The sequence below is a fragment of the Nematostella vectensis genome, chromosome 3 (genome assembly GCF_932526225.1).
Source record: "Nematostella vectensis chromosome 3, jaNemVect1.1, whole genome shotgun sequence".
NCBI classification, from domain to species: domain Eukaryota; kingdom Metazoa; phylum Cnidaria; class Anthozoa; order Actiniaria; family Edwardsiidae; genus Nematostella; species Nematostella vectensis.
The window spans coordinates 3,322,479-3,340,704 of NC_064036.1; the positions used below are offsets into that span (position 1 = coordinate 3,322,479).

Below are 18,226 nucleotides of genomic sequence, written 5' to 3' on the forward strand. Positions count from 1 at the left end.
TCTCATAATCCAACACCATTTTTTCTCGGGCGGCCAAGGCTAGACACCTACCGTAAATAATTAATATACGCCCCCTATCTAAAGAACGCCCCCCCCCCCCCCCCCCCCCCCTCCTAAGCTTACAAATTTGAATTAAACGCCCCTCTATATATCTCCCCCCTACCCTACCCCGCTCCCCTCTCAAAACAAAAGACAATAGGGATTCCAGTAACATAAATCAAATTAAATTGCATTCTTGCCTAATCAACACTGCCAACACTGGTAAGGGAGTAGCGTCTTGCTCAATGTCAAGATACGCTTGCAAAACGCAGACTATAATTTAACGTGATCCTAACTAACCTGATTACACTTAGGTTTGTTAATTATATTGTTATATTTTATAACGTCCTTCTCTAATAAACTCCTCCTATCTATTGAACGCCCCCCTGACCATCGAAATTTAATAATCGCCCCCGCGGTTGTACGTAGATCATTTACAGTAGCCCATTCTTCAATGCGCGGTGCCTTATGGGTAAGGAGGGGAAAAATCCCACGGATAATGGCATTGTCATTTGAAATCTATGACCGTTGATTCCAGCTCTTACAAAGAAAATTATAAACGTCAAAGAAATGATAGATCATATTTGGCTGGCAGGTACTTATAGATGACGATGTGCTCATCTTTTAATTACTTTGGGTTTCCTGTGTCAAAATTTAACCTCGCTTGCCTATTATGTACGAGGAACGCCTGTTGTATACAGCAATCGCGCAAAGCTGTTCAATTTGGTTCTTTGTACATTCCTTCTTCTCATGTCGTCAAAACTAATTGAATTCCTGGAAAAATCAAAGGTAAGCTCAATTACATTTAAGGTGAGCTAGATGGCCCAGCTATTATAAAACCGTATAAAATTTTGAAGTACAAATGACTATAAAAATCTTTTTATAATAATTATACTTTTTTATTATAGCTATATGTTAAGGTAATCCCCTTGAAATAGTTCGACTATCCAGAATTTTTAAAAACTTGGCATAAACAATATTGACGTTAAGGGCTTTCAAAAAATGTAATAAACACACGGGGTTACTTATCTTGTTTTCACAACGCGTGGGCGTAGGGGGGCGTAAAGTTGACACGTTTTTACTGATCGTGCGAGGAAAAATCCCAACTCTTAGTCTTCAGAAAGAGTGCAGGAGGCAAGAACATCAGACAAAAGCTATTTTGCGGCACCACACATTTGTAGCTGTTCGAGCCCTGTATTACATGATATTACTACATAGTGCTCATGGAAAACTCAAGTACTGAAGTAATCAAGCTTTTGCAAAATACTTTCCAGGGATTTCATTTTGGCCCGGTGGCCGGCGGACATTCCAGCTTCTGTCTGATGTTCTTGCCTCCTGCACTCACCCCTAGCACATGGGTGGTGGCTAAGCCCACCCTCCCTCCCCCCTTCCCTACAATTCCTAGTCAATTGTATGAAAATTGCTGATATATGTTTAAGATTACTGGGAGAGGGAAGTTATGGTGCTGTATTTCACGAATTTTGAAAATTTTAAACTTTCTAAGAGTTTGAAACACTACACTGTAAGGCAAGATATGCACCTTGGCTGCCATTGTTTGGCTTTAGAAGGTTGGTTCGTCTGACTGGTTTATTTTGTAATTATGATAATACCATATTGATTGTATCCTATATTTAATTATGCTTAGAGTTCATCAAGAGATGTTGAAGCTGGAGTTCATGTTGTATTAGGGAATGAAGCCTGTGATTTGGACTCTGCCGTCTGCAGCGTGGTCTATGCTTTCTTCCTTCACAATATGGTAATAGATGATAATGATTCAACCCAGCCAACATCAAAAAATCTCAAGGCTTAAGAATTTCCTTTGGAGGGAGGGGTGGGTATACCCTTGCAGGTCACGTCACTACACAAAGGGAATTATTGTTTTTTTATTTCCTTCAGAAAATAGATTTTAGAAGGCTAAAAAGCATGGGATTTTGATGCTTCATGTGGGAGAAGAGGTTCAAAATCTTGAGACTCCCAACCTAATGCAGGAGAGTTGGCAGATATGTGACTATTCTATATGAAATAATAGTAAGAGGAGAAAGAAGAAGGTGATTTTGTGTCAAATTTCTTTGTGAACCAATAAAATGACATTTAAAAATCAACCACAGGGTTAGGTAAAAGGAGTTTGTTAGTGCACTGAGAATTTAACCAACAATGAAATTTGGTTGCCATGTTAAGAGCATAATATTGTAGTCAATATAAAACATGATATGTTACAATGAAAAATAGATAAGTTGGTTTACTTCCCATAACCCTGGGTCTGGAAAATAGTCCAGTGGGCTGGAAGGCAAATAATAAATGTAAATGTATTATGTATAATGTAAAATATCCTTTCAGTCGATAACCTGGTGCCCTTGTCTCACAGCTAGGATATGTTATCCTGAAGAAGGGCTATGATCTCTGTTCTCTAAGGGAGCAGTCATTTATTACTGGGGGGGGGGGGGGGCAAATACGTAGGGGGGGCTATGTTTTTTTGGGTGCCGATTTAAGGGGGTCGCATTTTTTCAGGCTGTCATTAGAGAGAGGTTACATTTTTTGGGCGCCGAATTTGAGTCTGGTTTTAATATGATACTGAGCAAGAGAGTCATTGTTCAAATGTAAATTTTATTCAGTTCACAATGTTTCCTACTATTGTTTATCTAGTTCCATATTGTTCAGGTACAAATCTTGTATTTATTTTTTAAATAAATAAATTTTGAGAATCATGGTTGTCAGACAAAGCTGCCCATTTTAATCAGTTGAACAAATACTTTAAGGTGTTGTGAAACCTAGAATGTCTTTGTTAATGTCGTCGACAATGGGCAGTAGCTAACAAGGGTCAGAAGGGAGCTCTTGCATCTGTCTTTCCTTCTCTGGACCTTAATACACTGTTCTCTCATTTTTAAATCACTGATATCTTGTTTTTCTCAGGATGGCAATGAGAAAATAAATGTAAATGTTTAATGTAAAATATCCTTTCATTCTTTATCTAGTCATTAACCTGGTGCCTTGTCTCACAATTATCCTGAAGAAGGGTTATGATCTATGTCCTCTAGAATCAGGGCAGTAGCTAATGAGGGTCAGAAGGGAGCTCTTGCATCTGTCTTTCCTTCTCTGAACCTTAATCCACTGTTCTCTCATTTTTAAATCACTGATATCTTGTTATTCTCAGGATGGCAATGAGAAAATATTTCTTCCAGTTCTCAACATACCAAGAGCAGATTTTCCTCTAAGGACAGAGATCACATACACGTTTGCCAGGTTTGGGATTAACCTTAAAGACCTGGTGTTTACGGATGAGTTTGACATGACTGCCTTGAAGACCAAGGGGGAACTAGCTGTCACCCTAGTAGACCATAACTTGCTGGCACGACACCAACAAGGGCTGATAAGTGTGCTGGTCGAAGTGATTGGTAAGTATGAAACAGTGCAAAATAATTTTTAGTGCTTCTTTAGTGTGATTTCCAATATTATATGAATTCTTGTCAACAATTTACAATTGTAAACCATTTTCTGGCTTCTGTTATTCAAATTAGTGATACTTTTATGACTGGTCAGCACCTTGCGGAGAAGTAGCATGATTTAAAGCCATTCATATGCAAATACACAGTAAATCAACAACACAATGCTCAGAAACAATTAGAATGTTGGCTAGTACTGTCTCTGTTGTGAAGGTTGCTAGGAACTATAGGGAGTGATCGACTTTGATTTGGTTATGATTGATCTAAAAGCTATGCAGATGATGTCATGTTTAACATCAACCAGAAACCAGTTTTGAAATGAAATGCGCAGGGTTAACAAGTGACTGAAAATGGTTATTAGTATGTTATTCTCATTCTGCTATGTTTAACGCTCAACGCACAAGTTACATTTATCTGCTTACATTTAGATCATCATAAGGATGAGCTGGCACCACATGTCAAAAAGACAATCGAACCAGTTGGCTCATGCAGTACTCTTATTGCCGAGAAGATCCTGAGCAACAAACCTGATTTACTGGATAACCAAGTAACAGGCTTGCTTTTATCTGCAATTCTTCTTGATTCAGTTAACTTGGACCCCAGAGCAGGCCGCATGACTCCTAAGGACCAACACATTGTCCAGGCTTTACAGGATAAAGTAAAGTTTAACTTGGAGGAGCTATATCATTCTGTTAATGAAGGTAACTGTTCTTTGGGGTAGGCATTTTTTTTTCACCAAAGGTAAACGTGACAATATTTATTATGTATATTTTTGGGGTGTAGGATTGGGTTAAAAGCAATGCATGTTTCCTGTGACATGCTACATGATTTTTTCCCTTTTGTTAAATTGCCTGCAGGAAATTTTTTTTTTTTTGAAATCTTCCAGACCTCCCCTAAAAGTCAGATGGTCCTCCCCTTACAGGTGTTATCATAAGGCCATTTTTTTAAAATTGTAAAAAATATTTTTTAGGTTGAGGGACTTTTGGTTTGTAGGGAAGGGATACAGTGAACATAAAGAGAAAAACAACAAAAAAGACAATATTTGTGTGATCCTCTTTTCCCTAAAAAACACATTTTCTTTTACATTTTTTTTTTTATATAGTCCAAATGTTAATTGAGTTTTGAACCATTCCTATGTCAAGCCAACACCCTACAAAAGAACAAGAGCTTGGGCAATCCACAAAAGAAGACCTACACCTTGTACTGCATTGTCTTTTTTCTCATTTTGTCCATCACTCATGTGTGCTATGAATTATTCTTGTTTTCCCCAGCAAAGTTTGATGTCTCTGGTCTTACAAGCGCAGAAATTCTTCGCAAGGATTACAAAGCAGTACCTCTCTATCCAGGGAACCCTGCTCGAGTTGGAATCAGCTCCATTGGATTACCATTACAGGGCTTCCTTAAAAGGGAAGGAATCTCCCAGTGTCTTCTACAGTTCTGCACTTCCAAGGGCATCAACACCCTGGTTGTCATGGCAATGTATTTCGAATCACGTGACGGCCCTCCCTTGCGCCAGGTGTATGTGTGCGGGCCTGATGAGACGAGTGCTAGTAAGTTGGCCAGGTTCCTTAGAGACAATGATCAACTCAAGCTAAACGCAATTAAGATAGACTTGCCTGAAGGCTTTTGCTTTGATCAAATGAACATTAAGGCCTCGAGGAAAGTTGTTTTTCCATTAGTTATGAACTTTTTGAAGGTTGCTGTTTAAACACCGTAAGGGTTGCTGTTTAAAATTCCATATCTTTTAAAGATTTATTATTTGTTCATTACAAACACTATTGGGAAAAAAATATAACTAAAATATCTGTGTCCAGGTTCTTGCAATATTGTGAGCTCCAAAATTTTCACACAAGATATATTATGTATTTTTGCAAATTCAATAACTTCCGCGAAACAAGACAAATGTACTGACCTCAACAAATTTAATCTCCAAGAAATGATGTCATACATACAGCTGGACCATAGCCGCTTCCTGAATTCTGAGAAAAGACTTAAATAAAAACTGAATCTAACAACATTTTTAATGAGCCAACAACATTACTAGCTACAAAAAGAAATACAGAAGCAATACAAAAACAAAGACAAACAAGACAAAGTCCCGCAAGCCCCGGAACAATTTGCCGACTCTACAATAAGAAGCTGGATTTTGAGCAGTTTGATTACGGTTTTAGTGAAACAATTAAGGGGTCAGTACGCAGCTCTTACAAGCTGCAATTTGATTGGGCAAATAAACAATATCCGCACCTCGACACAAAGAACAAGAATAGAGACAAAAGAACTCCTTTGTAGAACAAAGATAATAGGAGACAAAGCAGCTGCGTACTTTCTCCAATTAAAACAATAAACAATCCGTGTTTGAGCCCCGAGACGTTCAATCTTTGGGTTAATAACCAATATACTTGTTGTTTTTTTCGTGATACTTCACCATTTTGCTGTTAAATACGCGCGTTTTTATTTATTTTTTCAATTCATCGTCTCCATGTTTCAGACTCAACTTGCGGTATGAGCTAATTGTCAGGAAATGTTTAGCCGTCACGTCCGTTTGGTAGAATGCGCACTCTTCTGTGAGCTAATTACGTGGCTTTCAGCTGATAGGCCAATACTTCTCACCTAGGGTCCATAATGGCCACCATTCTATTGTCTTTAATGAAAATATTGAGTTTAAAAAATTGTAGTTCAAATATCGGCCGAATTTCATTCCGTGTAAACTTTATATAATACAATTCTACCGTACTAATGAGAACGCTTTCTTACTGAGAATGCCAGGTTTCTGGATTGTTTTTGTTTTGTTAAGTTTGCTCTGTGTCGATGTATCTGCTGTAACCATCAAGTGTCAGGTAAATCATATCTATGGATGTACATATAATAACTTATCCTACGTGGCTTATTCTTATACACTCTATTTTGCCATAATTCCATAGCAATGTGTGCTTGTATTTAGGGCTTTAGGAAGTGGTTTGTTGATGTCACCTACATGTTTGCATTATCTACCGTGAAATCCTAGTTTTCCTGGTTAATAATGTATGGGTCTTAAACCATTTTTGACAGTTTAAGTACAATGAAATTTCCCGATACTCGGGTTTAACATGGTATAATTGAGTTCAGTTTGAACTATTATGCTACGAAAGTTGTTTATTTTACCCAGGCGTGTTAGGTCATTTCTGTACGGTTACATGATTTGTTTTGGCCGTTGTACTGGTGATACTGGATAATGAGAACGAGGTTGCAAACACCAAAACAGATATCACCTTCTACTTCTGCTTTCTAGTAGGCTCATATGCATTGAAGCATGCCGTCTTTGTTTATACACTGTTATTGTTGTTTATCTTAGGTATCACTACCCGGCCATACTTATATAAGTTGAACGCTAAAGAATAGCTAGGGGCATCGCCTTATATTGATCCATCTTCATTGACAGCGCGCGTTGAGCGTATAACATATGGCCCTTAAACGACATATAGCAGTAGTCTAACGCTCTGGGCTTTTTTTAAATGCAGACAAGAAAGAGATCCGTCTGTCGCGTCAATTGCTGCTTTCGTCAGTAAGCGCATTAAAGAGAAGCGTCAACTCGCTCTAACCCTCAGACACGTGATCGAGAAACAGCACGCTCTGTACCAAGACAGCGTCGGTTCACGCCAGGCAAACCTCAAGGAGATCGCGTTAAAGCGATGCTGTACTTACGACGGCGACCGAACCAGCTACGACACTGACTTCCAGAAGTGGCTCGACAAGAAATCGGTGAGCGACTGTGGAGTTCTTAGTAAACAGTGATGCAGTCTCTAAAATTCTGTGAATAATAAAATTTTCCTTAACCTCGGTAGGCCTAGGGAGGGCCTTAGCTATCCCTGTTTTCTTCGCACCTTTCTTTGAAAATTACAAATACGTTTTAATGTTCAAATTTCAACTTTTCCTCTATGCAATGAATTGGGCGGCCTTAATGCTTCTCTGTTAAAGATCCAAACTGATGCATGTAAATGGAACCGTGTGATTGTTTGCAGAGCTGCTGGTCGTGGCCAAGTGAGATCGAACAAGTCAGTAGGACCCTATACTCTAAACCTATACTTGTATACCTACACCTATTAAAAAAAACGGTGCCAGCTCAAATGGTGCCAGATAGTGTTACTATCCAAAAATACTCCTCATATTTCACTAAAAGCAGGAAAATGTGAATAACTTACAACTACCATTTGCCATTCGCCATTGCACCGACAACGCTTATTGAAATAGGTGTATACATCACTAGGCAATACATATCCACTCAGTCAGTAGGACTATCAAACAGTACCTACTAACCTACACTCGTATACATACACCTATTTCAGAAAAGGTTGTCAGTGCAAATGGCGAATGGCAAATAGTAAATGGCAGTTCTAATTTAATGAGACGCATGGTTCCTTTAGGTCCTAGAACTGCCATTTGCCAATCGCCATTTGCCGTTTCGCACTGACAACGTTTTTTGAAATAGGTATATACAGTACTAGGCAATACCAAAACACTTAGTCAGAAGGATTATGGCAATAACAAGAGAACGTTCTCTTGACATAGCCTAACCTACAAGAGCCTGATCACATACTACAGAAGACGCTATATGTGTACAAGTAAATACGGAAGTAGTATAGCAGGGAGCCACTCACAAAACATCACGCCGTAAAGGGGAGTTTCGAGCTTAAGCCTCGCTGTAACGACCGTTTTTTTAACAGATGCCTCACGAGCTGGTCTCGGTGTACGAGTGGACAGCGCCTCTGCAGAAAGAGATGATAAAAAAACATCATAGCGGCATCTGTTAAGGTGTGTCATTCAATACCTTGCACGCATATGAAATACATATCAGCAACTTCCCTGTGATTCTTATTATACTTCTACGTTATTTGTAGAGCGAACTTAACTGGAAGTATTTCACCGACGACAAGAAAGGTTTTCATCGGTAGTTTCCAGCTGAGGTCAAGGGAAAAACCAAGTGTGGTCAGTACGAGATGGCTTGTAATAATGCTCGGAAGTTTTTTTTTTAGCCTTCTATCCCGATATTCGAAGAAGACTATTTCAAAACCTACGAGATCAACAAAGACAATCATTCTCAACTGTACTTTTATTATTAGGAACTAGCGATCAGCGGTTGCGTCCCTGGTACATTCTTGGTGTTCGCGGGCCCAAGAACATAATTATTTTGTTTGACATCAGCTACGCGATGAACAAAGACAACAAGTTTACGTTCGCTCGAACTGCCATACTACAGGTCTTCCAGGGTCTGCTCAACACAGACTTCACAAATGTGAGTTTCCCACCACCTTGAGCCCTCTAACAATACCACGCAAGGCCTGCATTTGTATTCCTCATGTTAACATGATGCTTTTTGTATAAGTTCAGTGCATCGCCGGCTGTATTTTCAACTCAAAATATAAAAAAAAAATCACTCATCATTGATCACTCAACATTGATTTGGGAAAATTACATAAAAAAAAGGAGTCATATACAAACTTTACTTGACTTTATCTATATTTCCATTTCAAGTGATTTTTCGAAACCGTTCTCAGGCAGTTCCTGTGTATCCTATAGCGCAAGTGCGCAAAGTCACTTCGCATGTATCCCATAGCGCATTGACCTACATTTCACAGATGCCAAGTTGTGCAAATTTTTATTGTTTTTTTTTTTAATTTGTGGTTGAATCTTACGTAATGTGTAATCACGTATTGTTTATGTAGGTGATAGCGTTTGCGGAGTCCACTCTCTTGCCTGGTATGACACATGGAGGAGAAGCAGACGATACCTACAACAGCTGTTTAAGAACCAGCTTGTCCAGGCGAACGTCCAGAACAGAAAGGACTTAAAAAGGTTTGGTTACGCTATCTCTAATTCCAAGTTTGGAACAGTCTTTGCGGTCCCTGCCTTATTTATAAATCCCTTTTTCTACAGGTTTATAGAAGACGTGAGGCTGGCATCAGAGAAAACGTCAAACACGCAAAATGCTATATCCACAGCGCTCAGACTAGTACATAACACGAAAACCAAGCGCGACACGCACGTAAGTAACGCATGGACCCGCACGTATCGTTTTCAAACACGTAAAACGCACGTAAGTAACGCATAGACGCGCGAATAACTTGTACAAAAACGTAACACGCACGAAAGTAACAGACGCGCGAGTAACGTGTACAAACACGTAGCACGCACGTAAATAACGCATAGACGCGCGAGTAACGTGTACACACACGTAACAACCGCGTGTTGATGTTTTTTTGTTTTAAATATTTTGGTATATATTTTTTTATATTGTTGATAGGTTGATGATGTTTTGGTAGATGGTTTAGATTTGTTGTGTTAAATGTTTTGGTTGTTGATAGATTTGTTGTGTTAAATGTTTTGGTTGTTGATAGGTTAGTTGTTGATGTTTTGGTACATGGTATCGATTTGTTGTGTTAAATGTTTTGGTTGTTGATAGGTGTTGATGTTTTAGTAGTTAATAGATTTGTTGTGTTCAATGTTTTGGTTGTTGATAGGTTAGTTGTTGATGTTTTGGTAAATGGTATGGATTTTTTTTAGTAGTTGATAGATTTGATGTGTTAATTGTTTAGTAGTTGATAGATTTGTTGTGTTAAATGTTTTAGTAGTTGATAGATTTGTTGTGTTAAATGTTTTGGTTGTTGATAGATTTGTTGTGTTGAATGTTTAGTAGTTGATAGATTTGATGTGTTAAATGTTTTGGTTGTTGATAGATTTGTTGTGTTAAATGTTTTAGTAGTTGATAGATTTGTTGTGTTAAATGTTTTGCTTGTTGATATGTATGTTGTGGATGCGTTTGTTATTGAAAGGTGTGCTATTAAAATTTTTCGTGTAAATGGATTTGTTGTTATTTGTTTTGTTTACTGGTATATTGATTTTTTGGTTGTTGATATATGAATGTTGTTTTGGTTGTTGATAGGTGTCTTGTTGATGTTTTCTTGTGTTTTCTTCTTTTTTTTGTTTTCTTGATAGTTGTGTCTGGTAGCCATGTGTCTGGTTGACGTTTCCTTTTATAGACGTGTGTTTGTTGTTAATTGTCTGGTTGTTGATAGGTAAGTTGTTGATGTTGTGTCTGTTGATAGTGGTGTCTGGTTGACGTTTCCTTGTAGTTAATAGTGGTGTCTGGTTGACGTTTCCTTGTAGTTGATAGTGGTGTCTGGTTGACGTTTCCTTGTAGTTGATAGTGGTGTCTGGTAGCCATGACACGTCTACGTCAAGTCTACCCAATCTTTTGTCCAACGCCAACACACCCACCAGTGTACTGGTCTACCACTTGATTGACAACGTCACGGACCAATCAGAGAGGCAGAGACTTGAGGAGATGGCAGCTGTCAATAACGGCAAAGTCGAGGTAACCTTAGTAACCATGAAGGGGCGAATGTTAGTGACTCTCATGTATCTTGTGTTTTCAATAATGTCAGTTAAAGGTTCTTTTGACTTCGTCCATTTGGTTGTTTTTGCTGTAGCAATTGGGTAAACTATAATGCTTATTTAAAAACCAAAGTATTAAAATTATTAACCAAAGTTATTTGAAAAATAATTTTGAAAAAAAAACTTTATTAAAAAACAACTTTATTAAATTGATCTTTTAACTTTATTAAATCAATAATATCATGATTAACCCTCAAAGCAATGAACCTCATATTTTTAGCCAGCAAATTTTATTTGGCGCTGTTTTTTTTACAGTTTTCAACCACTGCTAACAAAACATGATATCGCTCAAAAGCTATCATTACTCAATTCTCGATTACAGACAATCGATGACTACAGTGACTTGGCTCTTCGCATGGGCAGATTTTACCGACACATTGTGAATAGCGAGCCCTCGGGACCCTATGTAAGTACCACACTAGCTTTATCTCAGCGCTGTAAGTGATATCACTATAAAGTCATGTGTCATGCGATATTTTATCAGCTGTCCTCGCCGTACCGGGACGATCAGCTTGGCATGTACGTAATTCTACATATACGAAATCCAAGGTATCTTATTCTTGGAACACCCTGCTATACGAAACCAAGGTATCTTATTCTTGGAACACCGTGCTATTTGAAATCCAATGTATCTTATACTTGGAACAGTCAATGTAGTCCTGGCATAATTACTATGGTCCTGTTAACCCGAACCTCCTAGGGAATGAATTTTATATTCATCGCAAAACACCTATGGAGTGTTTCCAAATAATTTCATCCTCTTTAAGAAATGTTGAGAGCTTTTGGGCTTTTGAGTTTTTTTGAAAACTCAATTGTATCCATAGTTATCATGTGATTTAGCTATCGTAGGGGCAGTATGATACACATTCAAGGGATATTAAATCCGGTTCGTTTCCGTTCAATTCATTTGTATACATAGAAGAGTCAAATGCAACTTGTAAGCAATGTATAAATATTCATTTTTTCCGCCAGGATCATATTGGCGTGATTGGCATCGACATCACACTTAGCGAGCTGCTGAAGAATGCGGAGGTAATATCCCATCGCTTGCTTGACAAGGGGTCTTGTCACATCGCTTGCTTAACAAGGGGTCTTATCCCATCGCTTGCTTAACAAGGGGTCTTATCCCATCGCTTGCTTAACAAGGGGTCTTATCCCATCGCTTGCTTGACAAGGAATCTTATCCCATCGCTTGCTTGACAAAGGGTCTTATCCCATCGCTTGCTTGACAAGGGGTCTTATCCCATCGCTTGCTTGACAAGGGGTCTTATCCAATCGCTTGCTTAACAAGGGGTCTTATCCCATCGCTTGCTTGACAAGGAATCTTGTCCCATCGCTTGCTTAACAAGGGGTCTTATCCCATCGCTTGCTTGACAAGGAATCTTATCCCATCGCTTGCTTGACAAGTGGTCTTATCCCATCGCTTGCTTGACAAGGGGTCTTATCCCATCGCTTGCTTAACAAGGGGTCTTATCCCATCGCTTGCTTAACAAGCGATGTAGTTAGTACTTCATGTAGCCAGTTAGAACTTCATGTAGCCAGCAATATGGTTAGGGGTAGGGTCAGGTTTGGGCTGACACACTATATTGCTGGCTACTTGAAGTACAAACCGATATCGTGAAACTGTTACGTTAACAGCGATTCCCTAATTACTTATTTTCTACTAAGCATTAATGGCTCTTAGAAAGGCCTTATCTGGATATACTTGTTCTGGGGAGGGGAGGGTATTTGATGGGGGGAGGGGGGGAAAGGGGCAGACACCATTTTCTATCATATGTACAATATCCCGCCCCACACGAGGCTGCCATTCCCTGCCCCGTGCTTGTAGTGGCCCTGTTCAGAACGTTAAAAAGTTTGTATTGAAAGTGAGAGTGCTCATTCAGCTCATGTTTGTTCTTCGAGAAGACTTTGTACTAATCCTATCTTTTCTGTACTGTATAAAAAGTGTTTGGGCCCGGTGAGCTGTCCTACACGTTTGCAATAGAGACTGATACAGGCCGAGTACTGGTTCACCCTCAACTTCCTCTACCTGAATCAGTACTCGAGGAGCCCGTCGTCATCAATATCAGCGACTTAGAGCTATCCCCGGGTAAATTAACGCTTAGCATCGATTTGCTAAAGTAGAGTTAAGCTCTGGACAAACAAACGCAAGTTTTCGCAAGTTTTGCTTGCTGTTGCAAGCTTTGCTTGACAACATGCGTTTCGTTTGGCCAACAACTTACAATGTCTTGCATTTCATTTTGTGGGTCATTTAACTTTGATAAAGGTGACAAATCTACCCTCTCCTACGAGGCTACAGTTTTCTCAGTCTCGTTCGGCCTACACAATAGACAATAGTCTTTGCGTTTCTGATTGACCCAACAAATTAATTGCTTTGTCAAAGTTGTTCAGTAGGCCAGCCTTTAAGCCCTGGCCAAACGAAATAAAAGTCGGCGCAAGCCGTCTTAAGTTTTTTGCTACTTGTAACTAACGCTTCTTGTGACAACTTGCGTTTCGTTTAGCCTCCAACCTGCGATGACTTGTGTCCACTTGCGTTGACTTGCGTCGAACTTGAACAGGTTCAAATTTTAAAAAGCGAGTTCGCCAACATGCTTTCACTTGCGTTTTGTATGACGACCCAACGCAAGCGGGCTTGAGGCATTGTAGGATTTTGCATGTAGAAATATTTCAGCGCAGCTTTTTACCATGGGACTCGTGTCTTAGTTGTTTTTGTTACCTTTGCAGGTTTTTCTACTATACTCGCCTCTATGAAAAGGAGAGAGACTGGAACCAGTCGAGTGTTGTCGCGAGGCAATCCTAACTTCAACGGTAAGGTGATTGACACATGGCCCTTAGGTGATAAATGAAAGGTGTCCCATAATATTACGATGTTACGGATGGTGATTCAATACCGTTCATGATGTCGCACATTTGATGTAGTGCAGTAGTTATTGATTGGTTGGTCGGTCGGTCGGTCGGTTGGTTGGTTGGTTGGCTGGTTGGTTGATACCTGTCATATTTACAGGGTACCGTCGTGTGACCACTGATTTCACTTATTCCTGGCGCCCTGTCAACAACACGAATTTCGCCGTCTGTGCTGTCATCGCCAACGACGAGATGGACACCCAGGTTTGTGCGTGACCACTAGCGTGACATAGTCCTGCAAAAGGGGGCCTTGCGTTACAAGACCAGGCCTTGTTGTCGGCAACATCTTGAGAAATGATTTCAGCATATGTAAAGCGATAAAGGTGATGGGCACCCAATTTGCCGAACGAAATGTCCTCTTTAATCAGAAAAAGCAGCTCTTTTATAAGGTAGCACTTTGCTGTAAATCTGCATTAGTTATGTAGAAAGCTGTCGTGACCCTTTGAAGGCCATATCAGTGTTCATTTCTTATTATTTCTCTTTTTTCTTGTATTCCACTTATCCTTATTTGATTTGTTCTTTATTTGTTTACTTTGCTTTTATGTGCTTTTCTCTCTAGGCTATAGTAAAACCAAAGGCGGACCCTGAACCAAACTTGTACCATCGCTACGACATCGTGCGGTACTTGATCATTGAGGACAAACCAATCGCTTTCTTGAGCAACACGACATTTCCCGCCACGCTCTCTAGGTCCAAGTAAGTGCATACTAACAGAGAGACGCAAAGGAAGGGAGTCGCCTCCCTCAACAACACAGCAACACTCCGCAAGTAGACACATTCTAAGGGGCTGAAATGTTAGCGAATGGGCTACATGCAAACAAACTGGAATTCTCTTCCTAAGGTGATAGCGCAATATTCCCTGCCTCGCTACCATCACTGTCAAACGTGCACTAAAGATTTTCATGGTCCGATCACATAAGATGTAGATACAAATATAAACTATAGGCGGAATTGAGCTAAGGCGACTAACATTCTACCTGCGCCTGCCTATAGATAGTCGCGCATTAAGCCAAAAAGAAAGACTATTTGGCAAGGTCATCTACACTGATGAATCAGTCATATGATAGGCTTAAATTAGGCAAGCTTAAAAAAAACCGGGTTTTGGGGCGGTGTTAAACAATGTTCGTGAGTCTCTTCTTAATGGGTGACCTTATTATTTAAGAAATCCTTCCTATTCTTTATTTACCATAGCTATTTTTTGAGTTCTGTATGTTTCGAAGACCAGTATAGATTCGAAAACACGCCGGTAAGCCGTGAAGTAATTGTAAAGTGTGCTCTTCAAGGTTTGAAGAGTTGAATCGTGGCTTTAGTAAGTGATTGTCCAGTGTGTTAGGCAAGGTTTGACCACTTGGAACGTTTCTTTAGAAAGTGATTATTGAGTGTGCTTTTCAAGGTTTGACGAGGTGAATCGTGCTTTTAGGAGATGCTAGAGTTTGTGAAAGAACTCTCGGACTATGTCGATGGCAAGCGCAGCGTTCAGCCCTTGCAAGCCCTGAGAGGTGAAGTCCTTGCAGACATCCGACTCACCAGGGAGATCGAGAAATGGTATACATGCCTAACAAATAAAAATCTTCTGTTAAGGAGGTGGGCTCCCCAGAAAGAATATTTGCTATAAGGAGCCACTTTACCATAATCATAATCAGACCACGTTCTCAGATTGCATAGAACGCATTTACTGAGAACACGTGAACTAATACCATGGATGTTTCGAATTGTTTCCCTTGTTTCGAATAAGCCTGAAGGCCTAAAGTATTGAATATGCGCCTTCTTCTCCCAAAACGTAAGAATGAAGACAAGACTTTTAGCACCCACAAGTTACTCTTCATTATTTGTAAACAAATTCTAAATATAGTGGTTAGTTTCTTACTGTTCGATGATAAAGTTCGAATTTAATGTTTTACATGAAATAAAGACATGGCAGTAATGCATATTGAACTGAAGTTTGAAAAAAGCGTCCCGCCTTTGAAAGCGCCTCGCCTCGTAGACTAAAAAATAGCATTAACGCCCAGGGTGCTTAAAAGAGCATACGGTAATTCAATTATCAAACAATTTGGTCCCGCCTGAATTTTTATCGTGTCTTTGTCAGCTTTGCTGGCAGGGTAGCTTCCAATTTGTCATCCTTACAAAATGTCGAGCTGAAGAAAGCATCTATTCTAATTGGCTGACTTTGGGAAGCTTATCTGATCTTTTCTATCAAATGTGGTAGATGAAGTATCAAACTTTGTTTTCAGCTGGCCATTTCAAACTTTCATCACATAATGTGTAATTCAATATTTTGATTGAAATCAATCAAATGTATAGCTGCATAGGAGAGCATCGTGATCACTACCATGTATAACATGTTGTTGTTTATATCAGTTGGAATCTGAGTCCTATGCGTGTGCTGGGTGGTGACGCCGCTTGGAGGTACATCGCGACTAACTCTGGAGCCATGCGACAATATCCTGGTCGACAGACCTATAACAACAGGTACCAAAAGGCCACAGGCCTACACCTGTACACCAACTAGTAATAAAAAAAGGGAATCCAGGTGAGACGCGACAGCTCGTTGGTATAGGCTTCATTTCTCAAGCCATTGGACCAGGTCTGGCAACCTTGGGATTTTTTCAAAGGTTTAAAACCTGTCTCTCTACATTGGGGAGGGACGTCGCAGGGCAATTAAGCCTACATAGACATAAAAGTACCTAATATCGCAATACCACCTATTCTCGCAATACACCTATTTTTTCAGCGCAAACAGCAAATAGCGATTGGCGAATAGTTAGTTAGCTAAACCGAAAGCAATCAAGAAAGAATCTCATAATATTTCTACGAATCGCAGGAAAAAAAAAAACTTTGCGATTATGAAAGATTATTGATGTAAGGTACTGACATCGTTGAGTTTATTTATCAACGTTATTCTTTCTTAGAACCCATAATCCCCTTTTGGTCGTAGAACTGCTATTTAACATTCGACGTTTGCATTCTTTGTATGACTGTTTTAATGTGTTCAACCTTTTAGGTATGATCCAAAGAACCGGTCCTGGTATCATGCGGCCAAGTCTTTTCCAGGAAAAGTCACGTTTTCCATACCGTACTTAGACAATGGTGGAGCTGGTGTAGTTGTGAGCACGAGCCAGACGATAAGCAGCGGATCTATGGTAAGAACCTACTGAGGGGTCATTCGACTACCGACAGTAATCAACTTCTCTCGACACAGGCACTGATCATCCGATACTCTACACTAATACCCATCCCAATGTGCTCTAGAAGGGAACCTATGGCGCCCTTTTTAGGAGGGAACCCAAAGCGCCCTTTTTAGGAGGGAACCCAAAGCGCCCTTTTTAGGAGGGAACCCAAAGCACCCTTATTAGGAGGGAACCCAAAGCACCCTTTTTAGAAGGGAACCCAAAGCGCCCTTTTTAGGAGGGAACCCAAAGCGCCCTTTTTAGGAGGGAACCCAAAGCGCCCTTTTTAGGAGGGAACCCAAAGCGCCCTTTTTAGGAGGGAACCAAAAGCGGAGGAAATATGCAATTTTACAACATCCAAAATATGTCATTGTTATCCATTAATCCACATTAACAACGGACAACCACAATGTTACTTGCGACCTGCTATCGTGTTTTAGGTGCGAGCTATCATGGGCATTGATTGGAAGATGAAGATAATTGATGAGATTGTAACAGGAAGTGGTGCCATTTGTCAAAAAAGTTCAGGTAAGCATTATTGATACACTGATTAGTATCGTGCTTGTTAATTGGTTATATTATGTCTTCAGTATCAAGCATTGTTATTGGTTATATTTTGTATCCTGCTTGCTGATCGGTCGATCTTTGTGTTTAGTATTGTGCATGCAGATTAATTTATATCTTATCTTCAGTATCGTGTATGCTAATAGGTTATATTTTGTCTTTAGTATCGTGTATGCTAATAGGTTATATTTTGTTTTTAGTATCGTGTATGCTAATAGGTTATATTTTGTCTTTAGTATCGTGTATGCTAATAGGTTATATTTTGTCTTTAGTATCGTGTATGCTAATAGGTTATATTTTTTCTTTAGTATCGTGTATGCTAATAGGTTATATTTTTTCTTTAGTATCGTGTATGCTAATAGGTTATATTTTGTCTTAAGTATCGTGTATGCTTATAGGTTATATTTTTTCTTTAGTATCGTGTATGCTAATAGGTTATATTTTTTCTTTAGTATCGTGTATGCTAATAGGTTATATTTTGTCTTTAGTATCGTGTATGCTAATAGGTTATATTTTTTCTTTAGTATCGTGTATGCTAATAGGTTATATTTTTTCTTTAGTATCGTGTATGCTAATAGGTTATATTTTGTCTTTAGTATCGTGTATGCTAATAGGTTATATTTTGTCTTTAGTATCGTGTATGCTAATAGGTTATATTTTGTCTTTAGTATCGTGCATGCTGAT

General features: G+C 39.4%; 1 protein-coding gene and 1 pseudogene across 4 annotated transcripts; both read left to right on the top strand.

The window, feature by feature from the left end:
- The first annotated feature begins 583 nt into the window (after positions 1-583).
- On the top strand, positions 584-5,524 carry LOC5510036 (exopolyphosphatase PRUNE1). Of its 4 annotated transcripts, none has more exons than XM_032379144.2 (5): positions 584-828; positions 1,685-1,795; positions 3,191-3,431; positions 4,067-4,180; positions 4,751-5,524. In XM_032379144.2, exons 1-5 carry the CDS (start codon positions 790-792, stop codon positions 5,185-5,187), a joined length of 942 nt encoding a protein of 313 aa, XP_032235035.2. In that variant the 5' UTR covers positions 584-789; the 3' UTR covers positions 5,188-5,524. The 4 variants fall into 4 exon arrangements, with proteins under 4 accessions (XP_032235035.2, XP_048581700.1, XP_001630511.3 ...); XM_001630461.3 differs by having other exon boundaries at positions 589-828; positions 3,908-4,180; XM_032379143.2 differs by lacking the exon at positions 584-828 and adding an exon at positions 1,473-1,607 and having other exon boundaries at positions 3,908-4,180.
- Positions 5,525-6,287: 763 nt separating this feature from the next.
- The window catches only part of LOC116616914, a 36,872-nt pseudogene continuing 24,933 nt past the window's right edge, over positions 6,288-18,226 (top strand).

Coding starts and splice junctions, on each gene's coding strand:
- LOC5510036 (XM_001630461.3), top strand. CDS start 790: ATGTCGTCAAAACTAATTGAATTCCTGGAAAAATCAAAG. Junction 829..1,684: donor AATTCCTGGAAAAATCAAAG/GTAAGCTCAATT, acceptor AATTATGCTTAG/AGTTCATCAAGAGATGTTGA. Junction 3,432..3,907: donor TGTGCTGGTCGAAGTGATTG/GTAAGTATGAAA, acceptor GCTTACATTTAG/ATCATCATAAGGATGAGCTG.